Raw genomic sequence first — 19,627 nt, forward strand, 5'->3', positions numbered from 1 at the left:
TTCCCGGTGACTACCTCTTGAAGCTCATCAAGAGAATGCCAAGAGTGTGCAAAGTAGTCATCAAAGCAAAAGGTGGCTACTTTGAAGAACCTAGAATATAAGACATCATTTCAGTTGTTTCACACTTTTTTGTTAAGTATATAATTCCACATGTGTTAATTCACAGTTTTGATGCCTTCAGTGTGAATGTCCAATTTTCATAGTCATGAAAACAGAAAAATCTTTAAATGAGAAGGTGTGTCCAAACGTTTGGTCTGTATTTGTATATATCTGATTTAGTGCCCCTTTCACTTGGGGATTATACTTTGGTTAACCCTGTTTTCTCATCACACTGAGATATGAGTTTAAGCAGAAAGGTCAATTAAAGACATACCTTTATGAGCAATATTATTGCCTTGTTTAAGAAGGCTCATAAAAGATATATATATATATATATATATATATATATATATATATATATATACACATGGTTACTCTGTATGTCTCCAAACTACTGAGCTTTATTGTCTGCACAGCTCAGTATTTATTAGGCACCAAGAATCAGACAATAAGTTGTTTTACACTGTAGCACTTTATTGGGTGTTTGGTGGTGGCTTTGCTAAGGAGTCATGGTGAGGGTCAGGGGGGGTCAGTCCATGTGGAGCGGGGTTCCACTTCGCTAATCAGGGTGCCAAACTCCGCTGTCAGGAAGGGTTATCTTTACGGTAACGTACATTCTATCTTCCATAGACTCTTCCTATTTTTTTTATTGTGCTAATAGTATTTTGCACATCCCGGTGATTAACTTCCATGGGATCATTGCTTCAAGACCCTGCACCAACTCCTTTTTAAGAAACAATAGTGTTTTTTCTTTTTTTTTTTAAAGAATTAAATAAAGGTTATTTTTAAAGGGTTTTTTGTTACACTTCGTTCTCTCTGGTATATATACCAGGAAGGAGCCCAGGATGGGGAACATTGCTACATAATAGGTGAGGGGGCAATTCATGTGTCTTTATAGGATTTAGAATACTACAAGGGCCCATACATCTGACCAACATGCGGGGGGCACATGGGGAAGGTGGTGTGTGTAGGGGGCCCAGGTCCAAATTTTGCATCTCAGCCATAGGACTATAGTTACACCACTGAGTATCACCATAATGGTACTGAAATGAAAAATCGTATTGCCAGAAATTTTACTAAGTACTAACTGCCATAAAAATAAAACGCAATGGCAGAAGCAGTGTTTTTCCTCAATGTCACAACACTTGGCATTTTTGTTCCCATTTTCATTGATTTGATAATATGAATAATGTAATTCAAAAACTACAACTCATTTTTCCAAAATAAAGCTTTCATATGCTATGTCTAAGGAAACATGAAAAGTTAAATCTCTAGGAAGAAGAAGAGAAAAAAACTAAAGTGCAAAAACTGAAATTGGCTGGGGCATAAAGGGGTTAAAGCAGTAGCGTAGCTACCGGATGTGGGGAGAGGGTGCGGACGCCCTGGGCCCTGAGCTCAGAAGGGCCCACCTGGAGCTATGCTACCCATAAATGTATTGGCGTGCCCACTACCGCTCTCTGTTCTGTAGACCACAGGTTACTTTGCAGTCGACAGAATTACCGAGGTTACACCGCGCTGGGACTCTGACATTTTGTGCGTGTGTTGGTGCTATGACAGCGTTGGTCCACCCGGGCCTTGCTGCTGGACTCGTCAAGACCATAGTTTAGGTGAGTATATGATTTTTTATTGTAATTAAAACTTGTTGGGGCATCACTAACAATGGGGGACCCTGAAACAGTGATGGGGCCTTCATACATTGAGGACTAATTATAAAGTGTGGGTGCCATTATACAGTTTGGGGGTTAATGTGGTGGCCATTATACAGTTTGGAGGCTAATGCGGTGGCCATTATACAGTCTGGAGGCTAATGCAGTGGCCGATATACAGTTTGAAGGCTAATATGGGGACCAATATACAGTTTGGGGGCTAATGTGGGGACCATTATACAGCTTGGGTGCTAATGCAGTGGCCATTATACAGTTTGGGGGCTAACACGGGGTAATTATACAGTTTTGGGGCTAATGCGGTGGCCATTATACAGTTTGGAGGCTAATGCGGTGGCCATTATACAGTCTGGAGGCTAATGCAGTGGCCGATATACAGTTTGGAGGCTAATATGGGGACCAATATACAGTTTGGGGGCTAATGTGGGGACCATTATACAGCTTGGGTGCTAATGCAGTGGCCATTATACAGTTTGGGGGCTAACGCGGGGTAATTATACAGTTTTGGGGCTAATGCGGTGGCCATTATACAGTTTGGGGGCTAATGTGGGGGCCATTATACAGTTTGGGTGCTAATGCAGTGGCCATTATACACCATACTGTGTATAGAGGAGCTGTACATTGGGGACTCAGTGAACAGTATTATATTTTACGTGGGCTCTTAAGAATCAATATTCTTATGGAGCATTCAGTATGCTGGCCATCTAAGGGGCAAAATGTAGACACTGTTTTTCATGGGGCTATTTTACCATCTATACCAAGTGCAATGACTCCCATTCCTCCCTGCATCTCCCCTGGCTCACTCTCCACATTCGATCCCATCACAGAAGAAGAAGTCTCCAAGCTCCTCTCCTCGTCCGACTACATGCACCACCGACCCCATTCCCTCACACCTCCTCCAGTCTCTCTCTCCAGTCGTCACAACTCACCTAACTACAATTTTTAATCTCTCCCTTTCCTCTGGCATTTTTCCCTCCTCCTTCAAACACTCTATCATTACTCCATTACTAAAGAAACCCGCCCTCGACCCATCCTGCACAAACAACTACAGACCGGTCTCCAATCTCCCCTTCATCTCAAAACTCCTGGAGCGCCTAGTCTACTCCCGCCTTACCCGTTACCTCTCCACTCATTCCCTCCTAGACCCTTCACAGTTCGGGTTCCGCCCCCTACATTCGACAGAAACTGCACTCATCAAGGTGACCAATGACCTTCTGACAGCAAAATGTAACGGTGACCACTCTCTGCTCATTCTCCTCGACCGCTCTGCAGCTTTCAACACTGTTGACCACCCTCTCCTACTCTCTAGGCTCCAGTCATTAGGCATTAAGGACACTGCTCTCTCCTGGTTCTCCTCCTACCTTTCTGACCGCTCCTTCAGTGTTCTGTATTCTGGCTTCGCTTCGTCTCCTCTTCCTCTCACTGTTGGGGTACCTCAGGGCTCAGTCCTTGGCCCCCTTCTCTTCTCCCTCTACACGGCCCCAATTGGACAGACCAGCAGCAGATTTGGCTTTCAGTACCATCTTTATGCTGATGACACACAACTATACACATCATCCCCTGACCTTACCCCCGCTGTACTACAGAACACCACTGACTGTCTGTCCGCAGTCTCTGACATCATGTCCGCTCTCTATCTGAAACTCAACCTCTCCAAAACTGAACTTCTTCTGCTCCCGCCATCTACTAACTTCCCTAAATCTGACATTTCTCTCTCCGTGGGTGGCACCATAATAACACCCCGGCAGCAGGCACGCTGTCTGGGTGTTATGTTTGACTCCGATCTCTTCTTCACCTCCCACATACAATCTCTTGCCCGCTCGTGCCGCTTACACCTAAAGAACATCTCTAGAATCCGCCCTTTTCTCACCATGGAGACAACAAAAACTCTCACTGTCGCCCTAATCCACTCCCGTCTGGACTACTGTAACGCTCTATTAATTGGCCTCCCCCTCACGTGACTTTCCCCTCTCCAGTCTATCCTTAATGCAGCAGCCAGGGTAGTCCATCTGGCTAATCGTTACTCGGACGCGTCCGTTCTTCACCAGTCGTTACACTGGCTGCCCATTCATTACAGGATACAATTCAAAGTACTTGTTCTCACCCACAAAGCTCTCCACAGTGTGGCACCCCCTTACATCTCCTCCCTCATTTCTGTCTATCGGCCTAGCCGACCACTACGCTCTGCAAACGACTTGTGACTAACCTCTGCACTAATCCGTACCTCCCACTCCCGACTCCAAGACTTCTCCCGTGCAGCGCCAATCCTCTGGAATGCTCTACCCCAAGATATTAGGACCATCCACAACTTGCATAGTTTTAGGCGCTCGCTCAAAACTCATTTGTTCAGAGCGGCCTATCACGTTCCCTAATTAAACTCATTTTATGTTTGTGTGTAGCCCATTCACTATCTCCATCTACCCCCCACCCCCTGAAGATGGCTGGACCATCATTGTAAATACATCATTGTAAATACACACCTGTACTTTGTATCTCCCCACCTCATTGTAGATTGTAAGCTCTCAGCAGGGTTGTCTTATTTTATCTTATTTTGCTTTATTACTGTATTGCTAAGATTGTTACCTATGACTGTTGTGTTTGAAACTGTTAAACTGTAAAGCGCTGCGGAATATGTTGGCGCTATATAAATAAAGATTATTTTTATTTATCTATAGAACACAAATGAGGCATTATTACTATTTCAGGGACACAGTGGTGGGGCACTAAGAGTAGTGCTGTTATTGTGCCAAATAGCAGGTGCAAATAGGGACACATACGGCAGCAGCAGCTCAGTATTGGGATATCAGCAGGATAGGGAGTTTGTGAAGGTTGGAGATAGATGGGGACGGTGCTGGAAATGTGAGAAGTCAAATGTGTCTTTGTTGTAATCTCTGCAGACTGAGTCCTGGCTGGAGAAGTTGACATGTCGGTCTGGGCCAGATTGAAAAGACATAAAAATGAACTATTCCATTAGAAAGAACGACAGCTGTAAGTTACTTTATATAATTGTAATAAAATCACTTGTATGTTGTGCAAAACTGGTATCTACCACTATATGTCACCAAATATTGGTTAATCCCCATGCCCCCATGGGGCCCCCATGTGACCATGCTGGGGTCACAGGAGATATTATCGTGGTCAAGGTGTTAGAGCATATGGTTGTGGCCAGGCTCAGAGCCTTTGATCATGTAACCTCCCCTGGGGTGTTGGCCAATTGCTAATTTATCCCAAATAAGGACCCACAATCCCTCTCACCTGATCCTTTACTCAGTCCTATAAATTCAGTAGCATCTTAAGGGGGGCACGTGTGTGGGGTCAGGCACGCGCATCCTTGCAGCAAAGCATCACGCAGCTAAGCATACAGACGCCGCACTTATTTCAACGGCAGTTAGTCACGGCAGGAGTCAGGACCCCACTCTATGTATCTGTTTCTTTTGGGTATGTCTTCTGAGTAAGCAATTCTTATTAACTTGGACCTAGCTTTTCTATTAACCCTTCTTACTCCATCATGTTTACATGTGCCCTTACAGTGTTTGCTCCACTAATCCTCTCTCTCCTTCGATATCACAAACCCCAGCACTCTCTAACCTAGTAAGCCTCTCCCCTTCCCTCTTTCCTCCCCACCTGTCCTCCTCTGCTGACCTGCTCCTCAACCTCAAATCCGTCCTAAGATAACATAAAACAAGTCGGCCACTCTCTTTCTCCCACCTGCTCTCTCTCTCTACTTCTCCTCACTGCTGGAGACATATCTCCCATCCCTGGACCACCACATCTCATACCTCCCACTACTACTCCCTCCTATCGCTCCCTATCCAACATGAACTACCGCAATCTTCCCAACATAAAACCCGTGCCCCTGATGCCCTCCCCCCTGCTCCCCCTCTCTGGAGCACTCTGGAATGCCCGCTCAATCTGCAATAAGCTTCATGTGAATCACGACCTTTTTCTCTCCCGCAATCTTGCCTTCCTTGGCCTCACAGAAACAAGGCTAACACCCTCTGACACCGCCTCCCCTGCTGCGCTGTGTTACGGAGGCCTCCACTTCACCCACACTCCTCGACCCGGCAACAAACATGGTGGAGGAGTGGGTCTTCTCCTTTCTTCAAACTGCACCTTTAACCCAATCCCGCCTCTTCCCTCCCTTATTCTCCCCTCTTTTGAAGTCCATTCTGTCCGCATCTACTCTCCCTCCAACCTCCAAGTGGCCATCATATACCGATCTCCAGGCCCGGCCACTGCCTTTATTGACCAATTCTCCACCTGGCTTCTTCACTTTCTCTCTGCTGACATTCCCACCATCATCATGGGTGACTTCAACATCCCCATTGATACCCTTCACTCAACAGCCTCCAAACTTCTGTCCCTTACCTCATCCTTTGGACTCACTCAACGGTCCTCCGCAGCCACCCACACAGGCGGGCATACACTAGACCTGGTATTCACCCGTCTCTGCTCTCTATCTAACTTCACCACCTTCCCTCTCCCTCTATCCGACCACCATATGCTCACCTTCTCATCCCTGTCCTCCTCACCGGTCATCCATGTCCAGCAACATGCGCACCCCCGCAGAAACCTTGCACACCTAGACACCCACACACTCTCTGACTCCATCCTACCACTGGCATCCATATCCTCACTCCACGACACAGACACTGCCACTGCTTTCTACAATGCCACTCTCGCATCAGCTATTGACACGGTTGCCCCTCTCGTCCATGGCAGAGTGCGACGTATCAACAGACAACCTTGGCACAATAACACCACTAAAAAGCTCCGGCAAGTGTCCGGGGTTGCGGAGCAGCGTTGGAAGAAAACACACTCGCAAGATGACTTCACTGTATTCAAACATGCAACACTCGCATTCAAATCTGCTCTCACCTCTGCTAAACAGGCCTACTTCACAACCCTCGTATCTTCCCTATCCTACAACCCCAAACAGTTATTCAAAACCTTTAACTCCCGCCTCCGCTGCCCCCACTGCCCCCTCCAACCTCCCTCATCTCTGCCGAGGATTTTGCCACACACTTTAAAAATAAGATTGACCAGACAAGGCAAGTCTTCATTGTTCAACCACCACAACCCCTTTGTATACCAGACCAATGCCCAAACCCCATATCATCCCTATCCAACATCACTGAAGGGGGGCTTAACTGTCTCCTCTCCAAATCGCACCTCACCACCTGTGCGCTCGACCCCATCCCATCCCACCTCCTCCCCAACCTCACCACCACACTGATCCCATCCCTAACCCACCTGTTCAACCTATCACTAACTTCTGGCACCTTCCCTTCTGCGTTCAAACATGCCACAATCACACCTATCCTTAAAAAGCCAACCCTCGATCCAACTGCTATGTCCAGCTATCGCCCAATATCGCTGCTCCCATTCGCTTCCAAACTCCTGGAGCAGCACGTCCACGCTGAACTTTCCTCCCACCTCTCATCTAACTTGTTGTTCAACAATCCTCAATCTGGTTTCCGCCCCATCACTCAACCGAGACTGCCCTGACCAAAATCACTAACGACCTACTTACCGCCAAAGCTACTGGACAATACTCTGTACTCCTCCTTCTAGACCTGTCCTCTACTTTTGACAGTTGACCACTGCCTCCTACTACAGATCCTCTCCTCCTTTGGCATCAAAGACCTCGCCGTATCCTGGATCGCCTCGCACCTTTCCAACTGCACTTTCAGCGTCTCCCACTCCCACACTACCTCCTCATCCCACCCACTCTCTGTTGGAGTCCCCCAAGGCTCTATTCTAGGACCCCTACTCTTCTCAATCTATACACTTGGCTTGGGACAACTCATAAAGTCCCATGGATTCCAGTACCACCTCTATGCTGATGACACTCAGATCTACCTCTCTGGCCCAGACGTCACCGCTCTGCTGTCCAGAATCCCAGAGTGCCTATCAGCCATATCCTCCTTCTTCTCCTCTCGCTTCCTCAGACTCAATGTGGACAAATCTGAACTCATCATCTTTCCTCCATCCCACAGATCTTCCTTACCTGACCTATCTATCGCAATCAATGACATCATGCTTTCCTCCGTACCGGAAGTCCGCTGCCTCGGAGTAACCTTCGACTCTGCCCTGTCCTTCAAACCGCACATCCAAGCTCTTTCCACCTCCTGTCGCCTCCAGCTCAAAAATATCTCCAGTATCCGTCCTTTCCTCAACCCTCAATCTACTAAAATGCTTGTGCATGCCCTCATCATCTCCCACCTTGACTACTGCAACATCCTTTTCTGCTGCCTCCCTGCTAACACTCTTGCACCTCTCCAGTCCATCCTTAACTCAGCTGCCCGACTAAGCCATCTCTCTCCTCGCTACTCCTCCGCTTCCCCCCTCTGCAAATCTCTTCACTGGCTCCCATTCCCTCAGCGTATCCAGTTCAAATTACTAATACTGACCTACAAGGCCATCCATAACCTGTCTCCTCCATATATCTCTGAACTAATCTCCATATATCTTCCCTCACGTAATCTCCGGTCCTCCCAAGACCTCCTTCTCTTCTCCACACTTATTCGCTCCTCATCCAATCGCCTCCAAGACTTCTCCCGAATATCCCCCATCCTCTGGAATTCCCTGCCCCAACACGTCCGGTTATCCACCACATTCGGATCCTTCAAACAGAGCCTGAAAACACATCTCTTCAGGAAAGCCTACAGCCTGCACTGACCCTGCTGCCTCCTCATCACTACCGAAGCTACCGCCTCACCAACACCGGAGCTCCTGCAACCCCCAACCTACTGTCTCCTTCCCCATAATCCTGCAGAATGTAAGCCCGCAAGGGCAGGGTCCTCGCCCCTCTGTATCAGTCTGTCATTGTAAGTTTTTCTACTGTAAGTGATATCTGTAACTTGTATGTAACCCCTTCTCATGTACAGCACCATGGAATCAATGGTGCTATATAAATAAATAATAATAATAAATAATAATCATCAGTGCGCCACCATAGTTCTAATCAGGGTTACCAGTTAGGGGTCCACTCAGAAGTTTAACCCCACTGAGTTGAACCCCTAGCTACGCCTCTGGGATAAAGGCAACATGTTAAGTATTTCATGCTGACTGCTGAACCATACTGCATATCTGTCTGCGGAATAGGGGCAAAGGTGCTAATAAATGGTGAAGTTCCTGCAAATGTGGAATCCCTAAATATGGACTTTAGTAATATATTACATATACTAATGTGCATTGAAACATATAGCTACTGTAATAGAGATCCAAATTTTGGACCTGCATCTTTTGCATTTAGGCAGATTTCTACATTTTTTGGAGTAAAGACTTATAGTTAGACATAAATATACTCACAAGTGAAAATTTTCCTCCCACACAGGGTTGAGGTTTCCATAGATGGTCTTTGTTCTTTTCTTTGTTTTTCCAACCTGAACAGTAACATAGGGATCACTGGAGCCCGTCTTATCCTTGGCCTGTAGACCCTGTGCACACACCACTGCAAAACAGTAATAGACATTGAGCCATACAAAATATCCAGCATCAAACATTTCTAACTTCTCAAAAAGTTTTCTATAAACATTGTAATCATTACCAAGATCACAGAATTCATTAATGTGGTCTTTTCACATGTATCATTGAAATATCTGGAGATCATTCTTATCCCTTTTGGGTGAATTCACACTGGAGAACGTTGTAGTTTGCAGCATGTCAATTTGGTTGAGGACTTCTGCACATTTTCACTGTGAACTTAAAGGGGTTGTCCACTACTAGCAAACCCCTTCTTGATCAAAATGTTTGGCCCCCATAAAATAATAAAGTCTATATTTACCTCCCGTGCCAGGGCCTTTCCAGCGATAATGGCACTCGCTCTACCCGGGGCTCTCGTGTGGTGTTGTGACACGTGACACTGCCGGGGCCCAATCAGCGCTGGCGTCACTGTCCCCGCCTTTGGACAAATCGATCATGAAGAGGAAGTCCAGGCTGTAGCTGATCCCTGACCACCTCTTCATGTTTAATTTATCTTCATGTTTGATTTGTCTGAAGGTGGGGACAGTGACACCAGCGCTGATAGGGCCCCGGCATCACAACACCGCAAATGAGCACCGGGGAGAGAGAGTGCTGACACCGCAGGAACGGCCGCCGGCACAGAAGGCGAGTATAGGTTTTATTATTTATCGGAGCCAAGTGATGGGTATGACGAGACAAGTGGTGGACAACTTCTTTAACCCTATGTAAAGCACAGGATGAAATTCACTCCACAATCTGCACGCAACATGTCGTATTTATTATGGGTTTGAGCTAAAATCTATAACAGAAAAGATCTGTAGTCTAAAAGTGTAAGTTCTCATTCAGATGACAATTTTTTAAAGTACGAGGAAAACAGATTGAGTTTCATCAAGTATTTTCATCAGACTTTGGTCCAATTTTAACCCTTTTAACGTACAAGCCCGTTTTCACCTTCCTGACCAAGCCAAAGTTTACAGTTCTGACCACTGTCACTTTATGTGGTATTAACTCTGGAAGCTTCAATGGATCTCAGTGATTCTGAGAATGTTTTCTCATGGCATATTATACTTCATGATAGTGGCAAAATTTGTTCTATATGACTTGCATTTACTTGTGAAAATATCGGAAATTTGACGAACATTTTTAATATTTTGCAACATTCAGACTTTTAATTTTTTTGTTCTCAAACCAGAGAGCTATATTACACAAATTAGTTAATAAATAACATTTACCACATGTTTACTTTACAATCATCATCATTTTTTAAACATAAACATAATTTTTAATTGTTAGGAAGTTAGAAGGGTTAAAAGTTGATCAGCAAGTTCTCATTTTTGCAACTAAAATTTAAAAAAAAAATTTTTTGGGGGACCACATCACATTTGTAGTGACTTTGAGGGGTCTATATGACAGAAAATACCCAAAAGTGACAACATTCTAAAAACTGCACCCATCATAGTCCTCAAAACCATTTTCAAGATGTTTATTAACTCTTCAGGTGCTTTATTGCAATTATGTTACATTAGCCCCCAATTTTTTGTTTTCAGAAGGGTAACAGGAGACAATTTGTTGTACAATTTCTAATGAGTACGCCAATACCCCATATGTGGGGGAACACTACTGTTTGGGTGCATGGCAGGGCTCAGAATAGAAGAAACACCGTTTGACTTTTTGAAAGCAAAAATGGCTGGAATCAGGAGCGGATACCATGTTACATTTGGAGAGCAAATTATATAACATATAAGTAAAATGTTCCTTTAGCCCCAAATGTTTTATTTTCACAAGGACTCCACATACAGAGCCCCTAAGTGCTAGAAGAGCAGAATCCCCCCTCAAGTGACCCTATTTTGGAAATTATACTCCTTTGGGAATTTAGCTACAGGCGTAGTGACAAGCTTGACTCCATGTTTTTTTTATCCAAAAACAAGCAGCAGTGGATATTGCTGAGTGAAAACTACAAACTGCCACTGTAGTGCCCAGTATGTTCTAGTGCCCAGTACATTATGCCCAGCTCATGTTTCTGGAGACACTCACCCGTAAATTAGACTGATCGCTTAAAAAATACCAAACATGTTGACTCTAAACGTGGTTTAGGTACATTTCGGATTTTAAAATAATTTTTCAAGCTGGTATTATAAAGTATTCTAATTTACTCTGTTTGTAATGACTCTATATAATATGAGTTTCACTTTTTGTATTGAAGAACTGAAATAAATTAACGTTTTGATCATATTCTAATGTTGTGAAAAAACACCTGTATATATGGGTATGCATACAGTATATAGTATTTGTGTGTCTGTGTACATATACACTGCTCAAAAAAATAAAGGGAACAGTTAAACAACAGAATATAACTCCAAGTAAATCAAACTTCTGAGAAATCAAACTGTCCACTTGGGAAGCAACACTGTTTGACAATCACTTTCACATGCTGTTGTGCAAATGGAATAGACAACAGATGGAAATTATTGGCAATTACCAAGGCAGACTCAATAAAGGAGTGATTCTGCAGGTGGGGACCACAGACCACATCTCGGTACCAATGCTTTCTGGCTGATGTTTTGGTCACTTTTGAATGTTGGTTGTGCTTTCACACTCTTGGTAGCATGAGAAGGACTCTACAACCCACACAAGTGGCTCAGGTAGTGCAGCTCATCCAGGATGGCACATCAATACAAGCTGTGGCAAGAAGGTTTGCTGTGTCTGTCAGCGTAGTGTCCAGAGGCTGGAGGTGCTATCAGGAGACAGGCCAGTACATCAGGAGACGTAGAAGGGGCCGTAGGAGGGCAACAACCCAGCAGCAGGACCGCTACCTCAGCCTTTGTGCAATGAGGAACAGGAGGAGCACTGCCAGAGCCCTGCAAAATGACCTCCAGCAGGCCACAAATGTGCATGTGTCTGCACAAACGGTAAAAACCGACTCCATGAGGATGGTCTGAGTGCCCAACGTCCGCAGATGGGGGTTGTGCTCACAGCCCAACACCATGCAGGACGCTTGGCATTTGCCACAGAACACCAGGATTGGCAAATTCTCCACTGGCGCCCTGTGCTCTTCACAGATAAAAGTAGGTTCACACTGAGCACATGTGACATACGTGACAGAGTCTGGAGACGCCGTGGAGAGCGATCTGCTGCCTGCAGCATCCTTCAGCATGACCGGTATGGCAGTGGGTCAGTAATGGTGTGGGGTGGCATTTATTTGGAGGGCCGCACAGCCCTCCATGTGCTCGCCAGAGGTAGCCTGACAGCCATTATGTACCGCGATTAAATCTTCATACCCTTTGTGAGACCATATGCTGGTGCGGCTGGTCCTGGGTTCCTCCTAATGCAGGACAATGCCAGACTTCATGTGGCTGGAGTGTGTTAGCAGTATCTGTAAGATGAAGGAATTGAAGCTATGGACTGGCTCTTCCTTTCCCCAGACCTGAATTCGATTGAATACATCTGGGATATCATGTCTCGCACCATCCACCAACGTCATGTTGCACCACAGACTGTCCAGGAGTTGGTGAATGCTTTAGTCCAGGTCTGGGAGGAGATCCCTCAGGAGACCATCCACCGCCTCATCAGGAGCATGCCCAGGCATTGTAGGGAGGTCATACAGGCATGTGGAGGCCACACACACTATTGAGCATCATTTCCTTGTCTTGAGGCATTTCCACTGAAGTTGGATCAGCCTGTAACTTCATTTTCCACTTTGATTTTGAGCATTATTCCAACTCCAGACCTCCGTGGGATATTAGCTGTGATTTACGTTGATCATTTTTAGGTTTTATTGGTCTCAACATATTCCACTATGTAATGAATAAAGATTTACAACTGGAATATTTCATTCAGTGATATCTAGGATGTTCCCTTTATTTTTTTGAGCAGTGTATTATATATGTATATTGTATGTATGAATTACACAGTGTAATATATGTATAAACTGTATATGAATGTAAGCATACTGTATTTAAACTGAATCTATGTTTCTGTGTTTATATACCATATTTTCCGGCATATAAGACGACTTTTAACCCCTGAAAATCATCTCAAAAGTTGGGGGTCGTCTTATTCACCGAGTACGGCGTGTGCAGGGAGCGGTCCTGCATGGTTCCCAGGGTCTGAAGGAGAGGAGACTCTCCTTCAGGCCCTGGGATCCATATTCATGCAAAAAAAAAGAATAAAAAATATGGGATATATTTACCTTCCGATGGCCATCGAATCTCAGCGGTGCAAGCAGCGGCCTCCGTTCGCTCAATGCATCCTTAGGAACGGAGGCCGCCGCTTGCACCGCTGAGAGCCGGGGACCGTCGGAGGGTAAGTATATCTCATATTTTTTATTTTTATTCTTTTTTTTACATGAATATGGATCCCAGGGCCTGAAGGAGAGTCTTCTCTCCTCCAGACCCTGGGAACCATCCGCACCACACACGCCGTATAAGATGACTGGGCGTATAAGATAACCCCCGTCTTATACGGCGAGTATATCCCAAACTCCATATTTTAAATGGAAAAGTTGGGGGTCGTCTTATACGCCCAGTCATCTTATACACCAGAAAATGCGGTACTTTATATACATATATTTTATACATTTTGCTTTTTATGCATTTGAAAAGATTTTTAATCCCATTCGGGGTGGAAACAAACAGAAACTATTGAGATCAAGGGAAGCATTCTGGATTCTAAAGTTGGACACGAGATATCCGATGAGCATGAACTCAAGAAACAATCTATTTTATGTTTATTTATATGTTTTTTGTTTTTTTTCTTGCTGCTGTGTTTGCATCCACACCTTGTGCATATGTAATTAATCATTTGTCATCTGTGATTGGTTGTTCATTGATATGTATTCTGACTGTGGTTTTAATTGTATATCCTATGACTAAGGTTTCTGCATGCACCTGAAATGCTTAAGGCTTTTCCTGTTTTTAATATGGCTTGCTATGCCTGAATAAAGTTTTTTTCATTTTTTCATCAGTGGTGTGCCGCTATCCTCTCAATTTTGTTTGGCTGTGCTCACTAGCCTTGCGAGCACCCACCTTTCTTCTGATTTGGCTCTACTCATTTGGTGTTGCATGTGGATCCCGTTGAAGCTCCCAGACCTCCTTCTCCTGCATACTTTATATATGTGTTTGTACATACTGCATGAATCTGTATATATATATATATATAGTGTATGTTTATATATGTATAATTGTAATTATTATCCATAATATGGATCAACTCTAAGCACAGTTTATGTCTCATGTATGCATTTTACATCAAGGCCTGCTCACACTGTTTTTGTGCTGTTCAAATGAATTCCATGTGTGATTTTTTTCTTAACCTGTCCATCTGTTTCAACAGCCAGTGAGAAATCACCATCAGGGACCCTGGTACATCGACACTGATCAGAGGGGATATAGCAGGTTAGTTTTGAGGACATATAGCACTTTTATTGCTTTTTACTCTGCAATTTGTGAGGTAGGATGTAGAAAAAAACTACAATTCTGCTAATGTTTTCTACTTTTTTGACCTTCACATGACTATATTTCCAGAATGTGTGGCATTTCTGTCACTGATGCCACATGTACCCCTTTTTAAACCATGGGGCTAAACAACTTTTCTGGCAGCAAGGATGACAAGGGCCAATACAAGTCTCTGAGCCCGTGTAAACATGCCATTCATGTGCCATACGTGTAAAGTACGCGTTTAACATTGAAAGTATATGAGAAGCGTTGTTATTTCATTTACATTGTCCATACTGGAAAAACACGGATGGCACCCGGACAACCCACTGATCAAAAACACTGATGACATTGATACTGGTGTAACACATACGTGTTTTATACAGACATGTGAAGGGGGCCTGTGGAAACACAGCTTTGTGTCTTAATTAACCAGACGTCTATTTTTAGCAAACCAAAAAGAATAGACTGATATCTGTATGTTTGCTTTTTAATTAATGTGTTGGTCAAGAAAACTGACTTTTGCTTGTGTAAGCCTGTAATATTGACATTTCATATAAAATATTGTACTCTTATCCTTGATGACTAGTGATGCATACTGATATGCTAATTATGCATTGTGTAAGCCAGATAGTTTGGTGACTTCGAAAACAAAGGAGGAAAAACTATGCAAATACTATAGATTAAATAATCAAGTAATTTTACTTGATCTCGTCTCCATTCTTACCCTTTATGTAAATACTGAATTAAGGACACTTGTTAAGTATAAAAAAGGTTACATGCCTCTGTATAGGGAGACAGAGAGACTGAGAGACAGACAGAGAGACAAAGCGAGGCAGCCAGAGATTCTGCCAAGATTTCCAAAATCTTATAAGGACCGATGAAACGAGGCTTGAACTTAGGAGAGGAAACCTTCATCGGAACAAAACGAGAAGACAACCATACCAAATCCCCCACGCGAAGTCGGGGACCCACACAGCGACGGCGGTTAGCAAAGCGCTGAGCCTTCTCCTGTGATAACGTCAAATTGTCCACTACGTGGTTCCAAATCTGCTGCAACCTATCCACCACAGAATCCACCCCAGGACAGTCAGAGGGCTCAACCTGACCTGAGGAAAAACGAGGATGAAAACCAGAATTGCAAAAGAACGGAGAAACCAAAGTAGCAGAACTAGCCCGATTATTGAGGGCGAACTCAGCCAATGGCAAAAAAGTCACCCAATCATCCTGATCAGCAGAAACAAAACATCTCAAATAAGTTTCCAAGGTCTGATTAGTTCGTTCGGTTTGGCCATTCATCTGAGGATGGAAGGCCGACGAAAAAGACAATTCAATGCCCATCTTAGCACAAAAGGAGCGCCAAAATCTGGACACAAACTGGGATCCTCTGTCAGACACAATGTTCTCCGGAATACCATGTAAACGAACCACATTCTGAAAAAACAGTGGCACCAAATCGGAGGAGGAAGGCAACTTAGGCAAGGGTACCAAATGGACCATTTTGGAAAAACGATCACAAACCACCCAGATGACAGACATCTTCTGAGAGACAGGAAGATCCGAAATAAAATCCATGGAAATATGCGTCCAAGGCCTCTTCGGGACAGGCAAAGGCAAAAGCAATCCACTGGCACGAGAACACGAAGGCTTGGCCCGAGCACAAATCCCACAGGACTGCACAAAGGAACGCACATCCCGCGACAAGGAAGGCCACCAAAAGGATCTCGCCACCAAATCCCTGGTACCAAAAATCCCAGGATGACCCGCCAACACCGAAGAATGAACCTCGGAAATAACTCTACTGGTCCATCTGTCTGGGACAAACAGTCTCTTCGGTGGACAACGGTCAGGTCTATTGGCCTGAGACTCCTGCAACACCCGTCGCAGATCAGGAGAGATGGCAGACAAAATCACCCCCTCTTTGAGAACACCAGTCGGTTCAGAAACTTCCGGGGAGTCAGGTACAAAACTCCTAGAAAGGGCATCAGCCTTCACGTTTTTCGAACCCGGAGGATATGAAACCACGAAATTGAAACTAGAGAAAAACAGCGACCATCGAGCCTGTCTCGGATTCAACCGTTTGGCAGACTCGAGATAAGTCAAATTCTTGTGATCCATCAAGACCACCACATGATGCTTGGCTCCCTCAAGCCAATGTCGCCACTCCTCAAATGCCCACTTCATTGCCAACAACTCTCGATTACCAACATCATAATTCCACTTGGCAGGCGAAAACTTTCTTGAAAAGAAAGCACATGGTCTCATCACAGAGCCATCAGAGCTTCTCTGCGACAAAACAGCCCCTGCTCCAATCTCAGAAGCATCAACCTCGACCTGAAAGGGAAGAGAGACATCGGGCTGGCGCAAGACAGGAGCCGAAGAAAACCGATGTTTCAACTCCTGAAAGGCCTCCACGGCCGCAGGAGACCAATTCATCACATCAGAACCCTTCTTGGTCAAATCCGTCAAAGGCGTCACCACACTAGAAAAATTAGTGATGAAGCGACGGTAAAAATTAGCAAAACCCAAGAACTTCTGAAGACTCTTCACAGATGTAGGTTGAGTCCAGTCATGAATAGCCTGGACCTTGACTGGATCCATCTCGATAGTAGAAGGAGAAAAAATAAAGCCCAAAAAGGAAACCTTCTGGACTCCGAAGAGACATTTAGAGCCCTTCACAAACAAGGCATTGGCACGCAGGACCTGAAATACCATCCTGACCTGCTTCACATGAGACTCCCAATCATCAGAAAAGACCAAAATATCATCCAGGTACACAATCATAAATCTATCCAGGTACTCTCGGAAGATGTCGTGCATGAAGGACTGAAACACAGAGGGGGCATTAGAAAGCCCAAAAGGCATCACCAAGTACTCAAAATGGCCTTCGGGCGTATTAAATGCTGTTTTCCATTCATCGCCCTGCTTTATGCGCACAAGATTATACGCTCCACGAAGATCTATCTTGGTGAACCAACTGGCCCCCCTAATCCGGGCAAACAGATCGGACAACAGTGGCAAGGGATACTGAAATTTGACCGTGATGTTATTTAGAAGGCGATAATCTATACAGGGTCTCAGAGAACCATCCTTCTTGGCCACAAAAAAGAACCCCGCACCCAAAGGAGACGAGGATGGGCGAATATGTCCCTTCTCCAAGGACTCCTTTATATAACTCCGCATAGCGGTATGTTCTGGTACAGACAAATTAAAAAGTCGTCCCTTAGGGAACTTACTACCAGGAATCAGATTTATGGCACAATCACAATCCCTATGAGGAGGTAGGGCACTGGATTTGGGCTCATCAAATACATCCTGGTAGTCCGACAATAATTCAGGGACTTCAGAAGGAGTAGAAGAAGCAATTGACACCAAAGGAGCATCGCCATGAATCCCCTGGCAACCCCAACTTGACACAGACATTGCTTTCCAATCCAGGACTGGATTATGAGCCTGCAGCCATGGCAGACCCAACACGACAACATCATGCAAATTATGTAGCACCAGAAAGCGAATTACCTCCTGATGTACAGGAGCCATGCACATGGTCAATTGAGTCCAGTACTGAGGTTTATTCTTGGCCAATGGTGTAGCATCAATTCCCTTTAGCGGGATAGGGAATTGTAAAGGCTCCAAGATAAAACCACAGCGCCTGGCAAATGACAAATCCATCAAATTCAGGGCAGCACCTGAATCCACAAAAGCCATAACTGGGTAGGATGACAGAGAGCAAATCAAAGTAACAGACAAAATGAATTTAGGTTGTACAGTACCAATGGTGACAAACTTGGCAACCCTTTTTGTGCGCTTAGAGCATGCTGAGATAACATGAGCAGAATCACCACAGTAAAAGCACAACCCATTCTGACGTCTGTGGTTTTGCCGTTCAACTCTGGTCAGAATCCTGTCACATTGCATAGGCTCAGATTTCTGCTCAGAAAATACCGCCAGAGGGTGCACAGGTTTGCGCTCCCGCAAACGCCGATCAATCTGAATGGCCAAAGACATTGACTCATTCAGACCCGCCGGCGTGGGGAACCCCCACCATAACATCTTTAAGGGCTTCAGAAAGACCCTTTCTGAAAATCGCCGCCAGGGCGCACTCATTCCACTGAGTGAGCACTGACCACTTCCTAAACTTCTGACAATAAACCTCTGCTTCATCCCGACCCTGAGAGAGAGCCAGCAAAACCTTCTCTGCTTGGTCTACCAGATTTTGGTTCCTCATAAAGCACTCCAAGCGCCAGAAAAAACGCATCAACAATTAGCAGTGCCGGATCTCCTGGCGCCAGAGAGAATGCCCAATCTTGAGGGTCACCCCGCAACAAAGAAATAACAATTCTAACTTGCTGAACAGAGTCGCCAGATGAGCGAGGTCTCAGAGAAAGGAATAACTTACAATTATTCTTAAAGTTCAAAAACCTAGATCTATCTCCGGAGAACAGCTCAGGAATAGGTATTTTAGGCTCTGACATAGGACTGCGGACTACATAATCCTGAATTCCCTGTACCCTTGCAGTGAGATGATCCACACTAGAAGACAGACTCTGAATGTCCATATTAGTAGCTGCATTAGTAGCTGCATACAGAACCACCCAGAGATTAAGGGGAGGAGAGAGGCTAAACACAGTGCAGAGGAGAAAAAAAAAAATGACCTTAAGATTTCTCTTCTCCCTCTTCTGCTGCATTAACACTTTAAGGCCTGCTGTACTGTTATGATCCTGGTGGTAGGATCTCAAACTGACCTGACACATATACCCTGAATATATAGGTGTATAAGTTCTGGGGATGTGGAAGCTATACTGACCGCAATCCTGATCCTATCCAAACACACTAAAGGCAGCTGTGGAGCGTTACCTGAAAACCTAGACGCCTCGTCACAGCCTGAGAAACTGACTACCCCTAGAGAGAAAGCAAAGACCTCACTTGCCTCAGAGAAATATTCCCAAAGTTTTAGATAGCCCC

The 19,627-nt window shown here is 44.9% G+C and overlaps 1 protein-coding gene across 11 annotated transcripts in view; it reads right to left on the reverse strand.

The window, feature by feature from the left end:
• UNC13A (unc-13 homolog A) overlaps window positions 1–19,627 on the reverse strand; it is a 335,107-nt gene that overhangs the window by 119,942 nt on the left and 195,538 nt on the right. For all 11 annotated transcript variants that reach the window (XM_077273640.1, XM_077273632.1, XM_077273616.1 and 8 more), the window contains one exon: window positions 9,078–9,219. In XM_077273640.1, the coding sequence (XP_077129755.1) occupies window positions 9,078–9,219 (142 nt within the window). The remainder of the gene's footprint in view (window positions 1–9,077; window positions 9,220–19,627) is intronic.

This window comes from Ranitomeya variabilis, chromosome 1 (genome assembly GCF_051348905.1).
Source record: "Ranitomeya variabilis isolate aRanVar5 chromosome 1, aRanVar5.hap1, whole genome shotgun sequence".
NCBI lineage: Eukaryota > Metazoa > Chordata > Amphibia > Anura > Dendrobatidae > Ranitomeya > Ranitomeya variabilis.